This window comes from Myxine glutinosa, chromosome 11, assembly GCF_964187855.1.
Source record: "Myxine glutinosa chromosome 11, kmMyxGlut1.1, whole genome shotgun sequence".
Classification (NCBI taxonomy): Eukaryota; Metazoa; Chordata; class Myxini; order Myxiniformes; family Myxinidae; genus Myxine; species Myxine glutinosa.
Window position 1 is genome coordinate 29,998,291 of NC_136271.1, and position 24,375 is coordinate 30,022,665.

The 24,375-nt window shown below is 44.3% G+C and overlaps 1 protein-coding gene across 1 annotated transcript in view; it reads right to left on the reverse strand.

Moving 5' to 3' along the window:
- LOC137436536 (forkhead box protein P1) overlaps positions 1 to 24,375 on the reverse strand; it is a 581,222-nt gene that overhangs the window by 251,911 nt on the left and 304,936 nt on the right. The window contains exons 7-9 of the mRNA XM_078786516.1: positions 11,799 to 12,099; positions 11,091 to 11,198; positions 8,260 to 8,347 (exon numbers count right to left, since the gene is read on the reverse strand). Of these exons, the coding sequence (XP_078642642.1) occupies positions 8,260 to 8,347; positions 11,091 to 11,198; positions 11,799 to 12,099 (497 nt within the window). The remainder of the gene's footprint in view (positions 1 to 8,259; positions 8,348 to 11,090; positions 11,199 to 11,798; positions 12,100 to 24,375) is intronic.

A 24,375-nucleotide genomic window follows, 5' to 3' on the forward strand; every position in this document is an offset into this window, starting at 1 on the left:
CTCCTCTCCGGCCTTGCTCCCCCAGCTCTCTCTGTGCTCTGTCCCCCAAATATTCCTACAGGTCGCACAAGATCTGCCAGCAACCCTCTGATGGTTAAACTGCCGAAATCTCGGCTCTCTGCTCACCTTCACTCTTTCATTCCTCTTTTCTCCCGCCTGTGGAACAAACTCCCACACTCCCTTCAATCCCTCTCCTCCCTCCAGGTCTTTAAAACAGCTGTTCACCACCATCTCTTATCTTCCCCCATCCATAACCTTGATCTTTTCTACCCCCACTAATTCACCCCAGATCCACCTTGTTTGAAATTCCAACTTATTTCCTGGAAATCCTGGCAGTGTCCATATGTTTATACCTCTCCCACCCCCCCCTTCACATGCCTCCCCCCCTTCACATGCCTCCCCCCCTTCACATGCCTCCCCCCCTTCACATGCCTCCCCCCCAAAGCCCTCTCCCTCCCACAGATCTCTCGATGTCTCCATGTCTCTCGGTCCCTGCTCTCAAATGTTGTGTTTGTGTCCTTCCCCCTCTCTCCCCATCTTGTCTACCGCTCCCGATGTTATTTGTTTTATGTGTCTGTTTGTCTTTCTGTGTGATTAATGTTCGCTCTTTCACGAGCCTCGATCTTGTATACAAAAAAAAAAAAAAAAAAAAAAAAAAAAACAGTTTCATGAACCTTCAAATATGTAAACTGCCTATCAATATCATAAATTAGGTCTTTTACAGATGTGGATGTTAAACAATACCGTGTAATTCAATAATGATGTACATACAGTACGGACAGAGGAAACAGGCAAAATGTATACAGTGAAACCTTGACTTACGAGTGCACCAACTTACGAGTTTTCCGAGATACGAGCCGTCGCTCGGGCGGTTTATTGCTTTGAGATGCGAGCCGAGATCTGAGTTACGAGCTTACGCCACCCGCCACCAAGTGGGTTCCGGTCACGTGGTTATCTTGCCGTGCAAGCATCTCTGCCGTATATCGCTGCTGCTTTGTTTTCGCATTTTGGTTATTTTGGAAAATTTCTTCGTTTTAACCATGGGTCCTAAGAAATTGAGTGCCAAGGGCAGTACTGAGAAGAAGAAGAGGATGATGTGCTTGGATATAAAACACGCAATCGTCGAAAAACATGAGCGAGGTGTGCGTGTTGTCGACTTGGCGAGGCAGTACGATCGTAGCACTTCTACGATATGTACGATTTTGAAGCAGAAGGAGTCGATAAAGGCTATAACGCCAGCCAAGGGCGTTACGATTATTTCAAAGCTCCGGACCTCTATCCATGAAGAGATGGATAATTTTCGAAACATTTTGAAAGGGAGGAAGAAACAAACCTCGTTGGACAGGTTTTTATTGAAACGCCCTGCAAGTGAAAGCGAGGAAAGTGTGGCGAAAAAGGCAAAAGTTATCTCCTCCACCTCCGCCAGCATCTTCGTCTGATCTTCAAGGTAAATACACTTAATAAAACCAGTTTATTTCTTTACATTGTGGCGGACACGGAAGCTCACTGGCGTGGTGACATCATTCCGCGCACCGAGTGGGCGGGGGCCACGCCGAGGGGTAGGCGTGGCCTCAGGATATACACCGGGCGCGCAAGCCCGGAGCGCGCCAGTGTTACAGTGAGCTCTTGAATAAAGACTCTTACAAATTACCGCGTTGTCCGCTTCCTCCTTGTTTACAAGCAGCGCGCGTAACGCCGCTTATTATGTACAGTATATACGAGGTCGTGCTTGTTTATACATTATTTGTTATTTATAAAGTACATTTTTCTTATTTAAAAACACGTAACAAAAAAAATTGGTGTGGTTTTTTGGGGGCTGGAACGGATTAATAGCATTTCAATGCATTTTAATGGGGAAATTTAATTTGAGAAACGAGCAAATTGAGTTACGAGCTCGGTCACAGAACGAATTAAACTCGTAAGTCAAGGTTTCACTGTATATATATATATATATATATATATATATATATATATATATATATATATATATATATATATATATATATATATACAGTGGGGAGAACAAGTATTTGATACACTGCCGATTTTGCAGGTTTTCCCACTTACAAAGCACGACAAGGTCTGTAATTTTTTATCATAGGTACACTTCAACTGTGGAAGACGGAATCTAAAACAAAAATCCTGAAAATCACATTGTATGATTTTTAAGTAATTAATTTGCATTTTATTGCATGAAATAAGTATTTGATACATCAGAAAAACAGAACTTAATATTTGGTACAGAAACCTTTGTTTGCAATTACAGAGATCAGACGTTTCCTGTAGTTCTTAACCAGGTTTGCACACACTGCAGCAGGGATTTTGGCCCACTCCTCCATACAGATCTTCACCAGATCCTTCAGGTTTCGGGGCTGTCGCTGCGCAACACAGACTTTCAGCTCCCTCCAAAGATTTTCTATTGGGTTCATGTCTGGAGACTGGCTAGGCCACTCCAGGACCTTGAGATGCTTCGTACGGAGCCACTCCTTAGTTGCCCTGGCTGTGTGTTTCGGGTCGTTGTCATGCTGGAAGACCCAGCCACGCCCCATCTTCAATGCTCTTATTGAGGGAAGGAGATTGTTGGCCAAGATCTCGCGATACATGGCCCCATCCATCCTCCCCTCAATACGGTGCAGTCGTCCTGTCCCCTTTGCAGAAAAGCATCCCCAAAGAATGATGTTTCCACCTCCATGCTTCACGGTTGGGATGGTGTTCTTGGGGTTGTACTCATCCTTCTTCTTCCTCCAAACACGGCGAGTGGAGTTTAAACCAAAAAGCTCTATTTTGGTCTCATCAGACCACATGACCTTCTCCCATTCCTCCTCTGGATCATCCAGATGGTCATTGGCAAACTTCAGACGGGCCTGGACATGCGCTGGCTTGAGCAGAGGGACCTTGCGTGCGCTGCAGGATTTTAATCCATGACGGCGTAGTGTGTTACTTATGGTTTTCTTTGATACTGTGGTCCCAGCTCTCTTCAGGTCATTGACCAGGTCCTGCCGTGTAGTTCTGGGCTGATCCCTCACCTTTCTCATGATCATTGAGGCTCCACGAGGTGAGATCTTGCATGGAGCCCCAGACCGAGGGAGATTGACTGTCATCTTGAACTTCTTCCATTTTCTAATAATTGCGCCAACAGTTGTTGCCTTCTCACCAAGCTGCTTGCCTATTGTCCTGTAGCCCATCCCAGCCTTGTGCAAGTCTACAAATTTGTCCCTGATGTCCTTAGACAGCTCTCTGGTCTTGCCCATTGTGGAGAGGTTGGAGTCTGATTGAGTGTGGACAGGTCTGGAGACGGCTTTGCGGTCGGTCTTTGCGGTCTTTGTGGTCGGAGACGGTCTGGAGACGTCTTTTATGCAGATAACGAGTTCAAACAGGTGCAGTTAATACAGGTAATGAGTGGAGAATGGGAGGGCTTCTTAAAGAAAAAACTAACAGGTCTGTGAGAGCCGGAATTCTTACTGGTTGGTAGGTGATCAAATACTTATTTCATGCAATAAAATGCAAATTAATTACTTAAAAATCATACAATGTGATTTTCAGGATTTTTGTTTTAGATTCCGTCTTCCACAGTTGAAGTGTACCTATGATAAAAATTACAGACCTTTACGTGCTTTGTAAGTGGGAAAACCTGCAAAATCGGCAGTGTATCAAATACTTGTTCTCCCCACTGTATATATATATATATATATATATATATATATATATATTATCCAAAAGCACCCGGCGTTGCCCGGGTTCTTTTTGAATGAATTTACTTCTATAATTCAGCTTTTACTCGTGGCGGTAGAAGATTGACTACTATAATTCAGCTCAGCTTTTAATTGGGAAATTGGCCCAGCCCGGGCGAGGCAGCCTCGACCGGCCTCGCCACCTAGCCTATAACCTCCCCGGGGCCCGTCCCGACATTTTAAATTCTTTTTGAATGAATTTACTACGATAATTCAGCTTTTACTCATGGCCGTAGAAGATTGACTACTATAATTCAGCTCAGCTTTTAATTGCGAAATGGGCCCAGCACGGCCGAAGCGGCCTCGACCAGCCTCGCCACCTAGCCTTTAACCTTCCCGGGGCCCGTCCCGACATTTTTTGTTTTAGAGGTTTCCTCCTGTCTTTCACCGTTCAGGAGATTAGCGCGTGCAGACAAACAAACAAACAAAGAAAGAAACAAACAAACAAACAAACAAAAACTTTCTTTTATATATATAGAAGATAGAAGATAGATATATATATTTTTTGAACCCCCTAACTTGACGAGGCAGGGCACAGATTGATTTCCATCACAGCACTTGCTGCAAGACGTACCAGCAACAAGTGTCGCCTGCCATGCAAACACATCATCTCCGCCATATTGATCATCAGACTGTAGGTTTGCAGCTAGGAATATTCAATGAAACCAAAGAAACACACTGACCCTATGACATGACACTGACAGCATGTGCATAAGTTATGCCAACACATCGCCTCCAAACTAGGAAGCATTATTGTGGCACTGAAGCCTTTGCAGTCTGAGATATACTATAAACCCTACAGTGACGGATACATGAAAGCCAAGAAGTCGATCTAGATTTCATCCTTGTTGTTGGCTCATCAGGACAACATACTGCTGATCGATTAGTCATAACCATATTAGGCTCATTAATAAAATAAATTCTGGCGAAATGGTTGATTGCATCATTGCTGGGGCATGGCTTTGCCACTGATGCAGTGCCCCCTATTTCCTGTAAGCGGTACTCATTTTCCCAACCTCACAAGGATGACCGGCTGGGTCAACCCACCTGATGTTATTTAACGGAAAACAGGGGCTCAAACTCAACACCATAAGATCTTAGGCCAGCCACCTTAACCATTAAGCTAACACCAGGCTTCCAGATAGATAGACACAGATAGATAGATGGATAGACAAAAATAGACAGACAGACACACACATATATATTGATAGATAGATGCAAACAGATAGATAGATATGATGGACACATACAAATAGACAGATAGAGGGACACAGATAGACACATACACACACACACACACACACACACACACACACCAATAGATAAATCTACAGATTGACACACACACACATCGATAGATAGATAGACAGACACACTGATCACATTTTGGTCCTCTTTTTGTAACCCTACTGGTTATGTAGTGATATCAGCAGCAAACTTGTATTCAAGAAAACATCAAAGGCAAAATTAAAACAACAAGCGTTACGCCTAGGTTCCCCGTCGGTGAAGTGATGCGAGTTGACAAAGTGAAAGACGCAAGGCGGCCATCTTGTATTTTGACGTGGCGAACCAATTTTCAATAGTGTTCTTCCTTATGCCGAGATACACCCACACACCAGATTAGAAGTTGGTACTTCACTTATTTTTCAAGATATTCCGCTCACAAGGTTCAGACATACATGGCGGCAGACATACATGGCGGCGGCCATCTTGGATTTTGACGTGGGTTGCACCCACAAAACCAAATTCGAATGCGGTCCTTCGCTTACGCACGCACGCACGCACGCATGCACGCCCGCCCGCACGCACGGACGGATGGACGGACGGAGGGGAAAACCATAGTCCCCCTTTCGCTCCGCGGTGCGACGGGGGACAATTAAGTCTTACACTGTCCTGTAGGAAAATAATTATGAAGAAGCAAAAAGTCACCCTTTTGGCCTGCAGGGTATTCAAACCTAAAATTGCCTTTCCTACATTAGACATGCAAGTGTATTTTCCCCTTATAGATTCAACCTAACATAAATGAGATGATTTTGTTATGATGTATTGGAACCTGATCTGTGGCATTCTCTTTCAAATCGTCATCGTAAAGCATTAAATTTCAAACTTTAATTCTACAATCACTTGTATATGCAGTCATACATCAATAATGACTAAACTATTGTGGTTGGAGCTTTAAAAGATCATCAACTTCTTTAGATAGCCACAAAATAAATAAACGTCAGCCTGCAACCTTTTGTACACGGAGTGTTGGAAATGAAACAATTACATACATTATTATTAAACCTTCAGATAATGAATGTGCAAAGTTAGGTATTCACTTGTTTGTTCGCATTGTGAATCTTCCCTGTGCCTTTTCTACCACTACTACCACACTCAGTGCTCGATTCAACTGTCTGTTTCTATCCCTCCTCTTCATTCTGTTCGTAACACTCGTCTAAGATCTAGTCGTCATCCTTCCTACATGACCCTACCTTCCATAATGCTTCCCTTGTGGTAATTATTTAAAAAAATAATGTGGTTCAAGTTCTTTACATTGCAAAGTGAATCAAAAGGGACAAACACATGTACAAATACACAGACACACATGGACATGGGGCAGCTGGAGACAAATTCAAGAGGGACATTGATTTGGTCAGTGAATATATTTGACCACATCGTCCTTGCGGAATTCCTAAGAAAATCCATTTGTATGAATATCTCCTGTAAAAAAATTTTTTTTTAACGTTACGTAGTTTTTACTTTACTGTTTTGCAGAACTCTGTTTAGATTTGTTGACTCTTTTGACTCCAGACATTGAAGTTTTTGTAATTATTCTCTAGTTCTTTCATTCAGGTCTTCATTGTTCTGGAGGAATGGCTATCCTGCTGATGTATAGCCGTACATAAATCAGGGCAGGAAGTTAACTTTTACTCAGTGTACCACTGAACAATGACCTACACTTTTCAAAAGTGCTTTGGGATATTTAACATCTACAGGCATGTGCTATCAGATGTGATAACCCACCTAACATCCCCTCCAAAGGAAGGCACATTCATTGATGTAACCTGCAGTCTACAAAGTACCTGTGTATCGTCTGCCTGGGAATGAAACCCACACTAAAGAGCTCATAGGCAAGTTCAATACCGCTGGATGTGGCATTATAATACTGCTCCAGAAAATTTGTCAATAAGCTGGTTACAAATAAGCAGCGAACGTTCTTTTTCTCTTTCTCTCTGCATTGCAAAGATCATACATATATGGAAAAGATGAATGACAATCATATCCGAACATTATAAAAGGGCATGAGAGCAGGAATTCTGAAGCCATGATTCATGAACTTTATCTCCGCATACTAAAAGCCATAAACAGTACAAACTTTCGCACAGAGAGAGATAGAGAGCACAGGCACAAATCCCATGCCACATGTTACTTTTTATGTTGTCATAATATTGTTGTTCATCTTCTAATGTATTCAGAAAGTCCTCAATGAGCAATAGCCACTGTGGACCAAAACAAACCAACAACTGAAGGCTGTTATTATTTTAAGCTCAACTCTTGAAAGCTTATCCATTCAGCATGCAATCAGACACGTCATATAATCTCTATGGCACCATTAGAATGGGAATCCCAATTAGAGCCTCTAGGTCCTGTGTCAGATACTAAATCTACCGGGACAATGCCACAAGTATACAAGATATGTACTTACAGGCACACACACAAAACAAGGTAAAAGCGAAAAAGTTGCATGTGTGTCTTTAACTCCCCCTCGCTCTCCCCACAGAGCCACGGCGGTCAAAAAGTCGGCCCTCTAACAAGGCGGAAGGAGCTGCATTACGCATGCCCTCAGGAGCAAGCGCAAGCGTCTGTGGGTTGCTGTAACACAGCAAAGCGTTCTTCAGTGCCACTGGAGCAGCGTTCCCGACCCCTGGCCTATGGTGCACATGCAGCATCATTACCGCGCTTCCAGGCCTATCTCACAGGCCAGCCACTTCTTTGCGGCAACATTCATCATACCACGAGGCTTTCTGCCACCAGGGACCTTGTGTTTTAGCAGGATTTTAGGTCAGAAAGCACTTCTCACCATCTCTGGTACTTCAAATTTACCGTCTTCATTGGTCTTTCCATTTCTGCAAAGCCTGCAGTGTTCTGTTGCATATTGATAAGGGTACAGCCAACACACTTCTCATCTCCCCTCAAATTCCCCAGACTTGCCTCCCTCCCCTTACTCTACCTCTTTTAAAAGTACACCATTTCACTGCGAGAGAAAAATATTCAGCAAATTCTACAGCAGTGGGAAGGATAAATTCTATGGCACTTGTATGGAGAAATACATCTGAGAAAAGCAGGATATTAGCATGCCCTCAGCAATCCAGCTGAAGAACGTGGCAATTAATAAGGCCCTGCGGCACCGAATCCTTGAGGCGAGTGGCGGTGCAGAGCTCAGGGCTCACGAGAGGACAAGGGATCTACTGCCACACACATGACAACTCACACAGACACAGAATTTTAGCATGGATTGCAGTTGGGACTACATTCAACCACACACCTGAAGCTCCAACTGCTGCACAACCTGCATCTGTACACGGCACTGCGCTGTGCTTCGATCATCCAGAATGTGCTCCAGGTTGAGATGCCTGTAAAACATCAAGCAGGAACAGAAAGATATGCTGTTGCAAGGCCACAAAACTCACTGGGAGGTTGGGATATGGGCCTGTTCCTCAAGTACTATATTCCGCACTAGTTTGGATGCAGAACATCAATTTAAACATTTTCCCCATTTCCCTTGGGATCTGTCTTAAAGTGTCATCAGATTCTCATCAAATATCATTAGGAATGCATTGGAAATTTTTGGAAGGTTTGCTTCCCATAGAAATACAGGAAATTCTCAAATCTAGTGGATGCTGTGGCAAGTCACTCGGAATATTTAAGCATCATATAGGGGCATAATAAATAAATAATTCATAATAAATGCAGAAGCAAAAGACAAACCATAATTAATGTTCTGGACAAAGGAGGAAATAATTGATTACTTGTTAATTATGGTATATTTTATATACAAATAAAATCAGTTCTACCGATTTTGATACTCACAGGCACTCACAAAGTCTGAACCATCAATGATCCTGAAATTTAAAGCTCAAAATCACAAAGCATTAAGCCCGAAACCGGGCCGTGCTCCTCCATTTGCATCTCAATGCTGAGGGAAATTCTGGTTGCTGGGCTCCACGAAGACCCTTGCTACAGCCCGTCATGCCAATTAAAAGGTCAGTGGAAGTTTGTAGCAAATGGAGGGGGAAATTGGCCTGGCAGGAAAAAACAAGGCAGGCGTGCACTCGCCCGATGAGCACCGCACTTGCATGCATCTCCCGTGCCGTGTTGGTTTGGTGCGAAAGGAATCCACACTTCGGACTATACTCCCTGGATGAGGACAGCTCGTTAGCTGCTTCGTTAGATGATGCGGACGAGAACTCCATCAGGCAATAAAGGCAGTTGGCATTAAGTCTTTCGGCAAAGCCTCAACTTTTATCTCATGCACAATTCAGTGGCCTGGTATTCATGGTGTGCTCAGAAGACGTCATTGTATAAACCAGGACACTGTCCTTCTTTCATTGCAAATTATCGATACCGTTTGATATTGCAAAGCAATTCTGGGCCTAATTCGCAGTATGTACATACAAAACAGAGGAGTATTTTTGTTCACACCAAATTATTTCTCACATTGGCCTCTGTAGATTGTTAATGACTTCTGAAACTTATCTGGTGGAAAGTCCAATTTTGAATTGAAGGTATTCCTGAAATACCTGTGATAAAGATTGGTGTCTTGCGTCTTTCCCTATAAGTGTGAATGCCTGCCCTCTCACCGTCCTTCAGGCACATATTCTATGGACAAGGCCGAGTCATAAACATCAGTTTGAAGAGGGGAAAGAAAAAAAAATGGACTGCAAAAAATGTCACAGCTGTCTGACCCTTGGCGACCCTGCCGCAGGTGTTTGCCGCAGGTCTGCCTATGGCCAGACGTGATTCTGCCATGCTAATTGCCACATTTCTTGTGGAATTCAGAGCCTCTTGACACAGTAGGCCCGGTCAAGGAGAGCACTCGATTAACCATTGGCGGTAATCTGCTGGTGACACTCGTCTCCGGAGCTTGTTTAAGGCCTGGCCTATCTGTGACTGTTGCTGCCTATTTCTCCATATGACTTGCATCCATTTGCTCTGTGGGCGGCCTGACGCGGGCCAGCCAGTGTTGTTTAAACCTTAAAATAAAAAAACAAAATCAAAAGAGCAATTGAGACAGGGGAATGATTTAAAGGGCCTTTTTGTACCAGCAGACAAAAATGTGATGTATTTTCTTGGGCGGTGCATTTCTTAGTGATGCGCAGAAAATGCAAACCAAGGCAGGTTCAATCAGTCAGTCAAATTCCTGAATTATAAACGCAATTACACGCGATTATTTCACACCGGGACAGCGATAACTCTTCCTCGTTTTATATTTCTGAGGCCTTCTGCAGGTTTAGTACCGGCAGTGTAGCATGGGGCGGCCGCAGTGTATATATCTTGTGATTTATACCGGCAGGAGTCACGATAAAAGCCACGGAACCTTACGCCACGCCGGGGATTGGCTGATTTTTATCTCTTCTTGCGAATTACTCCTTGATAATGCAAATGCAGGCAGGGTTTCATTAATCATGTAATCAGACTTGCGGCAGAACGAGCTTTCAAATATCCCTTTCATTTCAGCAGTGGCTTCATTATGGCCCGCTAATGCATTTAATATATTAAAAAGTCATAAATTACGAGGCCAGGGCTGCAATGACCATACTTGCGTACCGCTTGCCAATGTCGCAAGTTGTTCTGGACGTCTGTGTGGCAGGAACCTAAAATGGCTGTGCACATATTCGGTGCATATGCAAAGCATGGTGCCGTTCCATGTTTGATGGTGGGGTTCACCAGATTGGTGCGGCTTATTTCATTCAGCAGTCTCCAGGGAGAAGAAAAAGAAAACCCTTAATAACGCTTACAATTGCAATAAAATATTGAAAGCTGCATCTCGTAATTTACGGTTTAAAAATGCAGACGTACATTGAAAATTAATTTATGGCTTATTGCGCAGTGTCTGCCATTTGCTCGGGATCCTCTAGTCAAAGAAATTCTTTCTTTAGCACTAAATAATGCATCGTAGTCCTGATGATGTGCAGTTATATTTATTTTCCTCCTTTCTTTCTTCATAAATATTTAGCTTTGGCAAGTCACAATTTGACTGCTTTCCAAAAAGGCTAGTGTCATTTTGGATTATTCCAGTGTATGGGCAAAAATAAGGAGATAGGGAAGGCAGATAGAGTGGAGGCCCAGCTGGGAGATGCTTTCTGTGGAACTCACTTCAGAAAGATGGACAAGTCGTCGCATATGGTTTCGCACCCTGGCCACTTGCATACGCCGTGCCCGTAAAGAGCATGGGATCCATCAACATGCTCCTCTCTGGATGAGCTGTTGGCAAGAAAACCATGAAGAATTTTAGTCATTGGAAAGTAATATGGAAGTTATCTACCTGATTTGATTTGGGAATATTGATAATAAATTAAACTCTACTGTTTGTATTGAATGTGACACAATATTCAAAGCAAAAGACAATCATTTTTTTTATCGAAAATCGAATTGCTTCTGGTTATAATAATAATAATATGACTTCCCTTACAAGGAACTTCAATGCAGAAGGAGGCCATTATGCCCACCAAGCCTGCACAATGGTTGCCAACCAGTGGTTGTTTGTCTGTGCTCTGTCCTTTTTTTACATGCTGAGCATCAAGCAAGGAAGCAGCACATACCATTTTAAAAGTCATTGGTATGACTCGGCCGGAGTCAGGTTCGAACCGCCAACCTTACAGACTCGCAGCGGACACCATCGCACGCCGAATCTGGTGAGCCAGCTGGGTTAAAATACGATTTTCAATGCAGAATTCACTTGACAATTCCAAGTGCAAGTACTTTTACTGGCTGTACAATGCCTGACAATTGAAGTTCCACAACACAGCCAAACCCCCAATGTCCTCAACATTCAAATCTTCCAATTGCTGGATCAAGCCTCACCTATCTCTGCATGGTGTGTGGCCCCTGGTCTGCCCATTCATCAGCGTGGTTGCATGTGAGATCGGTGGAGAAAGCTTCGTCGTGGAGAGGGGTGTGGAGGAGGACAGATCAAGACCACCGTTTTTTGAAGCCGATGGTGTTGACGAGTCATCCACTGAAACGTGACACCGTACTCCAGAACCTCCGCTGTTACTGTTATTGATGCCACTCGCACTATTTCCTCCAACTACCGCCACGGTGCCCACGGATATTGAACCTCCCACATCTTTCCAGAGCTGTTGTCGATCGGACGAGGCCAGACCTGCAACAGAATGTGTGCAAATGTGCAGACTAAGTACTCAAATAACAGTGGCCTAATGAACTGAGATATCGAAACCCAAGCGTCAGGTTAATGCAATGATTCGTTTTTAAGAAGTCAGCTGTTGTGCAAAAAGACCTTACAGCATTAAAAAAAAAAGACCTATAACAGAACTTAGCGTTAGCACCATTGCTAAGCAGAATGATCATTCAAATCACGTATGTTTATGAGTACTGCCTGCAGAAGTAGAATATCAGATTTAAATAAGAAATGCATCACTCTGGGGGTTGAATGAATTTTTAAGAAAGGACAAAACATTATTGAGTGATTATTTCTATATTTTTATATTACCTTAGGTCGAGAGAAATACATTTACAATTTCAGGACAATAAAAAGTTCCACATAAAAAGTGTTTGGTTAGAATTAGATCGAAAGCTTTTTTATTTCCATTTATTAGGCAAAATAAAAACAACTTTCCTTTGATAAGCATCAAGCTCATGTGCTTCGAGCTAAATAAAAATAAGAATGCTTGCGAGAGATGTAAAATGATCACATCCACTTTCCCTTCGCTAAACGCAAGCCTTCATCCTCAAACCACCTGCTCTCCATTTTTATATCCATGTCTTTGTGCTCATGAGCATTCGAGACTGACATGTTCCTGCAGTACCCTTCATTCCCACCTATTCCAAATGCACTCATACCTAAACCGTATCAGTAAAAAATGGATTTCCCATTTGAGTTATTTTTACCTCCGCCCCAAAGGTTATGTTTGACCCCTGTCTGTCTGTCCGTCTGTTTGTGAACAAGATATTTCAAAAAGCTGTGGATGGATTCGGACGAAATTTGGCAGAGAGGTTGTGTGTATGACAAGGAAGAATCGATTCAATTTTGGTGAAGATCCGGATACGGATCCAGCGAGTAGAATTTTTCAAGTGATTCTTCACCAGTGAGGTATGTGGATGGACAAAAGGACCACCGAGGCACTCGGAAACATGGTGGTGGGCTGATGAAGTTGGGATTGACGAGAAGAGGAAGAAGTTCAAGGAGTGGCAGAAGGCGAAGGGTACGGGGGCAGAAAAGGCAGAGCATGAAGGTTATAAGGCAGCCAAGAAGGCTGCAAAGAAAGAGGTAGCAAAGGCGCAGGAGGCATGTAGGAAAATGTTCGGGGAACGCTTGGATTCGGAAGAGGGTCAGAGAGCGGTATTCAGGATTGCAAAGCAGATAGCGAAAGAGAGGTGTGATGTGATGGGGGTGAGATGCTTGAAGGATGAAGTGGGACAAATCGTTGTCGACCCAGATGGAATTAAAGGAAGATGGAAGGGACATATGGAAATACTGTTGAATGCAGAGAATGAATGGATGGCAACATAGAGAGTAACCCAGTTTTAGGACCGGCAGAGAAGATAACCGAAAAGGAAGTTGAGGAAGCGATAAAAGCAATGAAGAGTAGAAAAGCGGGAGGGCCGACGGGAGTTGTGGGAGATATGTTGAAGGCAGCGGGAAATTGGGGTGTGAAGAGAATGACAGAGATCTGCAATCTGGTGGTGAAAGAAGGCCGCATTCCAGTGGATTGGGAACTGAGTACCCTCGTCCCTCTATACAAGGGGAAAGGTGACCCTCCAGAGTGTGGCTCGTATCGAGCGATAAAGTTAGTGGAGCATGGAATGAAGGTATTGGAAAGGGTGTTGGAGAGGAGGATAAGGAAGAAAGTGAAGATCGACGAAATGCAGTTTGGATTTATGCCAGGAAGAGGAACGATAGACGCGCTCTGTATTGTGAGGCAGTTGCAGGAGAAGTACATGGAGAGGAGGAAGAAGTTCTTTCTTGGGTTTGTTGATCTGGAGAAAGCATTTGAGAGGGTTCCACGTGAAGTAGTGACATGGGCATTGAGGAAGTTGGAGTGCTGGAATGGTTGACCAGAGTAGTGATGGCAATGTACAAAAGAGCGCGCACAGCCGTAAGGACGAAGGACGGGAACAGTGGTGAGTTTGAGGTGAAGGTGGGAGTGCATCAGGGGTCGGTACTAAGTCCACTACTATTTGTAGCTGTGATGGAGGTGCTGGCTCGAAACGTAAAGAAGGGTTTACCGTGGGAGTTGTTGTATGCAGATGATCTGGTGTTGATTGCAGAAAGTATGGATGGACTGAAGGAGAAGATGAACAAGTGGAAGGAATGTATGGAGACAAAAGGTCTGAAGGTGAATATCGGAAAGACGAAGGTGATGGCAAGTGGTAAAGCATGTGGTGAGGTGGAAATAACTGGGAAGTGGCCGTGTGCTGTGTGCAGGAAGGGTGTCGGAGTGAATTCCATTCAATGTACAATGTGCGCTGAGTGGGTTCATCAAAAATGTAGTGGTTTGAGAGGGTCATTAACCAGTGTGGCAGCTACATTCAAGTGTAAGGTGTGCACAGAGGGAGCTGCAGATGGAGGAAATGTTGAGCTGCATGTTGGAGACGGCGTGAAGCTGGAAAGTGTGAAAACATTTTGTTACCTAGGAGACATGCTGAATGGAGAAGGTGGATCAGACTCGGCAACGGTTGCTAGAGCGAGATGTGCATGGAAGAAGTTTCGGGAACTGAGTGGCGTGCTGATGAGGAGGGGAGTGTCGTTGAAGCTGAAGGGAAAGGTGTATGCTGCATGTGTGAGAAGTGTTATGATTTATGGGAGCGAGACATGGGTAATGAACGTAGAGCAGCAACGAAGGCTGGAAAGGGTGGAAATGCAAATGGTTCGGTGGATGTGTGGAGTATCGTTGAGAGAGAGGAAGACAAATGATGAATTGCAAAAGATGAAGGGAATAGAGCCTGTGATGGATGCTGTGAAGAGAAACAGTTTGAGATGGCTTGGTCATGTGTTGAGGAAGGATGAAAGTGAATAGTTGAGAAGAGTGATGGAAATGAATGGAGAAGGAAGTAGAGGACGGGGAAGACCGAGAAAGACTTGGCTAAAGATGTTCGAAGAAGAAATGCGGGCAAGGGGGTTAACAAGGGGAGATGCAGAAAATAGGGCAAAATGGAGAAGATTGTCATGGGGACAGCAAGGCTAACCCCCGCTCCAGCAGGGAAAATGGCCTTAAAATGCCTGTTGTTGTTGTTGTTTCTTCGCCATTGGGAGATCGGGCCAAAACGATATATAGCAGGATATCTCAAAAAGTTGTGGACGGATTTTGACGAAACTTGGTGGACCGGTTGTGTGTATGACAAGGAAGAATCGAATCAATTTTGGTGAAGATCCGGATACGGATCCAGCGAGTCGAATTTTTCAAGTGATTCTTCACCAGTGTGGTATGTGAATGGACAAAAGGACGACCTAGGCCCTCGGAAACATGGTGGTGGGATGATGAAGTTGGAAAGAAGATTGACAAGAGGAGGAATAAGTTCAAGGAGTGGCAGAAGGCGAAGGGTACGGGAGCAGAAAAGGCAGAGCATGAAAGTTATAAGGCAGCCAAGAAGGCTGCAAAGAAAGAGGTAGCAAAGGCGCAGGAGGCATGCAGGAAAATGTTCGGAGAACGCTTGGATTCGGAAGAGGGTCAGAGAGCGGTATTCAGGATTGCAAAGCAGATAGCGAAAGAGAGGTGTGATGTGATGGGGGTGAGTTGCTTGAAGGATGAATTGGGACAAATCGTTGTGGACCCAGATGGAATTAAAGGAAGATGGAAGGGATATATGGAAATACTGTTGAATGCAGAGAATGAATGGGATGGCAACATAGAGAGTAACCCAGTTTTAGGACCGGCAGAGAAGATAACTGAGAAGGAAGTTAAGGGAGCGATAAAAGCAATGAAGAGTAGAAAAGCGGGAGGGCCGACGGGAGTTGTGGGAGATATGTTGAAGGCAGCAGGAAGTTGGGGTGTGAAGAGAATGACAGAGATCTGCAATCTGGTGGTGAAAAACGGCCGCATTCCAGTGAATTGGGAATTGAGTTCCCTCGTCCCTCTATACAAGGGGAAAGGTGACCCTCTGGAGTGTGGCTCGTACCGAGCGATAAAGTTATTGGAGCATGGAATGAAGGTATTGGAAAGGGTGTTGGAGAGGAGGATAAGGAAGAAAGTGAAGATTGACGAAATGCAGTTTGGATTTATGCCAGGAAGAGGAACGACAGACGCACTCTTTATTGTGAGGCAGTTTCAGGAGAAGTACATGGAGAGGAGGAAGAAGTTCTTTCTTGGGTTTGTTGATCTGGAGAAAGCATTTGAGAGCGTTCCACGTGAAGTAGTGACATGGGCATTGAGGAAGTTAGGAGTGGAGGAATGGTTGACCAGAGTAGTGATGGCAATGTACAAAATAGTGTGCACAGCCATAAGGACAAAGGACGGGAACAGTGGTGAGTTTGAGGTGAAGGTGGGAGTGCATCAGGGGTCGGTACTAAGTCCACTACTATTTGCAGCTGTGATGGAGGTGCTGGCTCGGAACGTAAAGAAGGGTTTACCGTGGGAGTTGTTGTATGCAGATGATCTGGTGTTGATTGCAAAAAGTATGGATGGACTGAAGGAGAAGATGAACAAGTGGAAGGAATGTATGGAGACAAAAGGTCTGAAGGTGAATATCGGAAAAACGAAGGTGATGGCATGTGGTAAAGCATGTGGTGAGGTGGAAAGAACTGGGAAGTGGCCGTGTGCTGTGTGCAGGAAGGGTGTCGGAGTGAATTCCATTCAATGTACAATGTGCGCTGAGTGGGTTCATCAAAAATGTATTGGTTTGAGAGGGTCATTAACCAGTGTGGCAGCTACATTCAAGTGTAAGGTGTGCACAAAGGGAGCTGCAGATGGAGGAAATGTTGAGTTGCATCTTGGAGACGGCGTGAAGCTGGAAGGTGTGAAAACATTTTGTTACCTAGGAGACATGCTGAATGGAGAAGGTGGATCAGACTCGGCAACGGTTGCTAGAGTGAGATGTGCATGGAAGAAGTTTCGGGAACTGAGTGGCGTGCTGATGAGGAGGGGAGTGTCGTTGAAGCTAAAGGGAAAGGTGTAGGCTGCATGTGTGAGAAGTGTTATGATTTATGGGAGTGAGACATGGGTTATGAACGCAGAGCAGCAACGAAGGCTGAAAAGGGTGGAAATGCAAATGGTTCGATGGATGTGCGGAGTATCGTTGAGAGAGAGGAAGACAAATGATGAATTGCAAAAGATGATGGGAATAGAGCCTGTGATTGATGCTGTGAAGAGAAACAGGTTGAGATGGTTTGGTCATGTCTTGAGGAAGGATGAAAGTGACTAGTTGAGAAGAGTGATGGAAATGAATGGAGAAGGAAGTAGAGGACGGGGAAGACCGAGAAAGACTTGGCTAAAGATGTTCGAAGAAGAAATGCGGGCAAGGGGGTTAACAAGGAGAGATAATAATAATAATAATAAAGGAGTCTTATATAGCCCCATCAAGCAGAGTAAACTACCCTCATGGCGCTTTACATTATCATGCGAACGCACACACACCGCACACACACACACAAACATACACACACACAGACACACCTTCACTCTTGCCCTATTCCTCTCCCTCCCCATTCAAAACCCACAGATGTGTACTGCCCTTCCTCCTCTCCTCCCTCCCCCGCACATGTACACAGACATACTCTCGATCTCTGTCCCACCTCAAACCAAAGGGAAAACAGGACTTAGACTTTGAAAGACTTGTGAAACAGATAGGTTTTGAGGGAGGTTTTAAAGGCAGGAAGAGAGTCAACATGTCGAACAGAGGAAGGCAAGTCATTCCAGAGCAGAGGTGCAGCAAAGGAAAAGGATTTCTCGCCAAACGACTTGGTGCTGGTGCGCGGCGGCTCTAAAGTCATAGAGTCGTCGCTTGAACGAAGCCGTCGCCGAGGTTCATAGAGAGTGAGCAAATCGGAGAGATAGTGAGGTCCCGCTCCACACAATGATTTATAACATAGTGTGCAAATTTTGTATTGCACACGAGCAGAGACAGGCAGCCAGTGTAAAGATTCAAGAGGCGGAGTAACATGGTCAGACTTCTTCGCCTTACAGACAAGACGAGCGGCAGAGTTTTGAACCTTTTGTAACTTATCCAAGAGAAACTGAGGGCAGCCAGCATACAAAGAATTACAATAGTCTAGCCTTGAGAGGACAAGGGCACAGACCAGAATTAGAGCAGCTTGAGGAGTAAGAAAGTGGCGAATGGATGCGATATTTCGCAGCTGAAAGTATGCTGATTTGCAAGTTTGAAGTACTTGCTTGGAAAATGTCATGTTACAGTCGAAAACCACACCAAGGTTCTTGGCCGACGAAACAAAGTTTACATCGGTTTCACCAACATGAATAGTGGTAGGAAGTGAACATTGTAGAGGACATCTGTGCGATCTTACAATCATAGACTCTGTTTTAGCATCGTTCAGCTGAATTTTGTTTTGGGTCATCCACACCTTCACGTCGGCAATACAGCCTTCTAACACTTCAACAGTGGGCACGATTTGTTGAATCGTGCTTCCTTTGTACAGCTGATTGTCGTCCGCAAAGGCGTGGTGATCAACTGAATGTCTGGCAACAAGATCAAATAGAGGCTGAGTGTACAAAAGAAAGAGGATAGGTCCCAGGACTGAGCCCTGGGGAACGCCAAAGGAAAGCGGAGAAGGGGCTGATTTCTGGCCATTGACAACAACTGTTTGCACTCTATCAGTAAGATAGGACATCAGCCAAGAAAGGGGAGTACCCGTTATACCAAATGTGATTTCAAGACGACGAATTAAGACACTATGGTCAATCGTGTCAAAGGCGGCAGACAAGTCCAAAAGAGCAAGAACGGAAACCGTACCACAGTCAAGAGAGGTCAGAAGATCATTGGTTATTCTTAGGAGAGCGGTCTCGGTGCTATGGCCTGGTCTATATGCTGACTGGCGAGAATTGAAAAGATTATTTGAAACTAGATGGTCATTCATCTGTGATAGCACAATTCTTTCTGTGATCTTTGACAGGAAAGACAGGTTGGAGATAGGACGGTAATTTTTCATGTCGTTAAGGTCAAGGGTGGGCTTTTTAAGAAGTGGTTTAACAAGAGCTTGTTTAAAGAGAAGCGGAAATGAACCGGTAGTCAGAGAATCATTGATAACTGCAGTAATAAATGGGAGGAGGATGTCCAAACACTCAATAAACAAATCGGTGGGAAGGGGGTCAAGATCACATGTTTTTGTGTTTGACTTAAGGATTGTACATTTGACAATTTCCTGAGTAACAGGCGTAAACGAACTAAGAGATCGTCCGTGAAAGCAGTGTTCAGCATCATCGAAGGAAAGGAGTGACTGCTTGTCAAGATTGTTTCTTATTGACTGAATTTTATTGTGAGAGAAATGCAGGAAGCGTTGGGGTAGTTCGTTTTGAGGAAATACAGTGGGAAGAACGGATTTATTTTTGGTGGCAAACAGGCGGTTGGTAATGCTGAACAGTTGCTTGCAGAAGGAGCTCCTAGTAATCCGATCAGAAATATATGACGTTTTTGCTTTCAGAATGATTTTTATGACGAGTCTTTTCGCTATGTTATACAACTGTTTATGGACTGTGAGGCCAGTCTTCAGCCACTGTCTCTCGGCACGTCGTCGTTCCTTTTTGGCAGCCCTGACTTCGTCGCTGACTGAGCTGAACCATGGAGTACTCCTGCGTCTGGGAACGGCGCGCCGTATCGCTGGAGCATGACTGTCCAACGCTGTGCGGAGGCAACAGTCGAGGTCTTCTGCAGTGACATAGGAACAGCCAGAGAGACGGGTGTGAATGTCCTCTTTAAAGGCGGAACGGTCGATGGCACGAATGTTGCGGCAGTGATGAAGGTGGGCTGAAGACGAGGAACAGCAATACTCAGGTGGCTGGTGACACAGAAGTGGTCCGAGGTGATAGCACAGGTCACTGACGTGGACTGCACCAACTGATCATCGCATCTGTGCACTAACCAATCCAGGATGTGTCCTTTAACGTGTGTAGGTTGAGAGACAGACTGAGACAGACTAAAAGTTGAAAGGAGGTCAATGATCTTTGAAGTGAGCGGATGTTGTGGTTGGTCGTAGTGGACGTTGAAATCTCCAAGAATCAAGACGAAACCAGGAAGAGTATTGCAGTGGTCGAGCAGATTAGGAAGCTGGGTCACGAGCATAGAGTCAGTAAGCTTGTTTTCCCGGTTAGGTGGAGGTCGGTAGAGGCAGAAGAAATGAAGAGTGTTTTCTGACAGAGTGAAGGTGATATGGCCTAGCTCGTAGGATGAATGGTCGAACGAAAAAGTCGTGGTGAAGGAGACAAAGGGAGAGAGGTTGTCTCTGTAAATAACAGCCATGCCCCCACCCCTGGAGGAGTGAGGAAATGACTGCAGGGTGTATCCAGGTGGGGTGAGATCAGCACACCTCGCTTCGTCACCACTGGGTCGGAGCCAAGTTTCGGTCAGAAAAAGCACGTCAATATCATTATCTTGAATAAAATAAAATAAAAACACCTTTAGAGGCCACTTTTATCTTGAATAAAAGAGGTAATTTCGGTTCGCTTGTCAGGACTACTCACAGACTGAGCGTTGAATAAGGCGAGATACAGGTCAGAACGGTGTTGTTTTGGTGCTGTGTATGTTCTACAGGGATAGATGAGGTTATTGAAGTTGACAGGGGACACCTTTTCGCAGGAATTATTAAAATGTGGGCCGGGCCATCGCTGGTCGCGAAGAGAAATCACAATCGGTATTTTCTCTGCTTTCTCCTCCCGCCTCGCTTTGCGCATTTTCTCGGGAGACCAACGCCGATTTCAAGTTCTCTGAGGCCTGACACGAGTCCAGGAGTCAATCGAGTGCTGTTGTTTAAAGACAAAAGTTTTTTCCGAGTGTAGTGAATAGGCCTCGGGATAGAGGAGTTAGAGCGGATAGTCGAGCTCGGTACATGCAGCGGTGTGTGCAGAGGTGGGGCGTGCGATGGGCCGGGCGATGGGGCGAGCGATGGGCCGGGCGGTGGGGCGTGCGATGGGCCGGGCGATGGGACGTGCGATGGGGCGGGCGATAGGGCGAGACGGGGAAAAGGACTGTCTTGTTGAGAGGCGCACACCGGGGCTGCGTGAGGCTCAACGAAAAAACATGGCGGGTACTTACAGTTCAAAATTTTCAACTTGGTGGCGAGTAAAAACCAAAGTACTGCAAATCTCATGGGCAGACACGCCGCCATAAGCCAGGAAACGAAACAGGGATCCATCACAATCATTCACACAAAGCACAACACGACAGCAAACGCTAAATCCAACAGAATCAATCATATACACAGGACGACCGACTCAGCTCAGCCTGCTAGGCGAATGACCCGGAAGTAAAGTCCACCCGGAAGATGCAGAAAATAGGGCAAAATGGAGAAGATTGTCATGGGGACCGCAAGGCTAACCCCCGCTCTAGCAGGGAAAATGGCCTTAAAATGCCTGTTGTTGTTGTTGTTTCTTCGCCATTGGGAGATCGGGCCAAAACGATATATAGCAGGATATCTCAAAAAGTTGTGGACGGATTTGGACGAAACTTGGTGGACCGGTTGTGTGTGTGTGACAAGGACGAATCGATTCGACTTTGGTGAAGATCTGAATATGGATTCGGATACGAGAGTTGTTTAATTTTTAAGTGATTCTTCACCATTGGGAGATCGGGCCAAAAACGATACATAGCAGGATATCTCAAAAAGTTGTGGACGGGTTTGGACGAAACTTGGTTGACAGGTTGGGTGTCTGACAAGGACGAATCGATTCGATTTTGGTGAAGATCTGAATATGGATTCGGATACGAGATCGTTGTTTAATTTTTTAAGTGATTCTTCACCATTGGGAGATAGGGCCAAAAACGAAACATAGCAGGATATCTCAAAAGGTTATGGATGGATTTGGACGAAACTTGGTGGACAGGTTGTGAGTGTGACAAGGACGAATCAATTCAATTTTAGTGAAGATCTGTATCTAGATAGAAGAATTTAAGTGATTCTTCACCATTGAGAGAAAGGGCCAAAACGATATATAGCAGGATGTCTCAAAAAGTTATGGACGAGTTGTGACATGGACGAGTTATGACAAAACTCGGTGCATAAATTGGTTAGGTGACAAGAACAAGCTGATTCGATTTTGGTTTCTTTCTTTACTCCTATCTGGTTTATTTGCTGTACTCATTCATATATGTAATGTTTTTGTGTCCCCTTCTATCACTCTATGCATATTTTTATTTATTAAATATTGTTGTTGCACACATATCATTTTATATTCCATCTCCAGGCGCTGCACTGAAGGGGGCCCGGCGATGACACACACTGGAACTGAGTACTCAGTTTTCACTCCGGTTGTTTTCTTGTTTGTCCGGGCGATATCTCAGCCATCCTTTGAGCTAGGAAGCTGAAATTTGGACACAACAGTGACCCAGTGATTTGCCTGCGAAAGGGTATTTTTGCTTTATTCATTTATTGATTAATCAATTATTTGGGTTAATTATTTAATTATTTGATTAATAACTTAATTAATTGATTTTTTAAAAAGTTACACATTGGGATGAAGTTAAAAGAGTTCAGGCGCAAAAACCGATAAACGCCATTTTTGATGAAACTGAACTATGTTTACCGAAGTATATGTTTCAATACCTCCGTTTCAGTAGGCAAATCATTTTCTCCCAAAACCCGATCGCGTCCACGTATTTTAAGATACAGCCCATGTCATTTTGATGGGTTTCACCTGGAATGCACAGCAGAAAATCTTGATTTTCTCATTTCAGCAAAAATGGATATATCTGTTTTTGCATCTGAACTCTTCTTATGCTATTAGCCAATTGATTGAGAAATAAATTATTTTACGATTTTTATTTATTTATTTTAATTACACAATCAATCAATCAATTATTGTACATCTCTCCCTCCCAATACCATCTCTATGTGTTGCACGGTGGCATCGGCGGGCGTCAAAGGCACCCCAGCAATGTTGCGCGCTGGAAGGATATGTTATTTATTTATTTGGCATGGGGGCGGTGTACTTTGAATGTATTTGTACTTGTTTCAATAATGACTAGTGAAGAACCGGTCCTTATGGATGGGTTATTTCCCCCAGAATTACGCTCATGCTTAATTCTCCTGGAATTGAACTTTTTTTGGATGACTTGTAATACTCCCTCCCACTGGGAGCGGTGCTGTGGCATACATATACAGTATACTTACGAAGAGAGAATTGGGATCCTCCTTACACCCTGAATCCGTAGGACTAGGAGAAATGTTTACCACCTAAAACCTTTCCATGGACACCCCAAATACAACCAATAGTGTTCAACGCATTGCGTCCAATGGTAAGGAGTGTATATAAATCAAACAAACACACACTCACCCAAACACAGCCACTTCTTAAAATGTAGTACGATATCATTGTTTTTGTTGAACCAAATCATCGAACTTCCAACTGTGACTCCAAATGCCATTTCAGGAAGAAGCTTTATAGGGAGGAGCAGACTGGATCCCTGTTGTCATCTTGATAGATGATTGGGCATAGTAAAGTATTAGCTGCTGCAGACCCACCAATAATTCTGAGGACTGAGATTAATGGGTCGAAACACCACAATGATTTTGGTGCTCAGCGGATGAACCAACCAGGGCTTTTGCAACAGCATTTCTTTTTATATGCCCAAATAATTGTCACGTGCTCAGCGGCTACACCCACCTGCAGGGCCCATCCAGATGTGACCATGCCACAAATGGGGAAATCAGACTCCGAACCATGGGGCCACTTGCAAGCACTGATAACTAGTAGTAATGAAAAGGCCAATTAGCTAATTACTCAGAAAAGAGGAATTGCTCCAGAATTCCCCGGAACTCAAGGAAATGATAAGATAAACCTTTATTTTCTCACATCTGCATCATTCCTATTGTTGAACAATTAGCACATCCATATCATTCCATTGTCTAAACATAAAATCATCCACAAAATCGAACCTTAACTTACTTGCTCTTAATCACAGCACTTTAAAGGGATATATGGCTGCCAAACCACATGACCAATATAAAATAAATAACCACCTTTAGAGGCCATTTTTCCCCGCAAAGCGGGGGTTGGCCTTTTTCGGGAACCATGGTTGTTGTTGTTTTTTGGTCCCCTTTTTGAAGCAATGTTTCACGGCCGGATGCCCTTCCTGACGCCAACCCTTTTTGCCGCCTTTAACGACAAACAGGGAATTACCAGTGAACTGGTACTCAATTAGCCGACCTCGGAAGGATGACAGGCTGAGTCAACCCCCCTGGCGTTTAATTCAGCGATCGACCGGGATTCGAACCCAGGATCCTAGGATCCTAAGCCGGCACCCTAGCCGCTAGCCC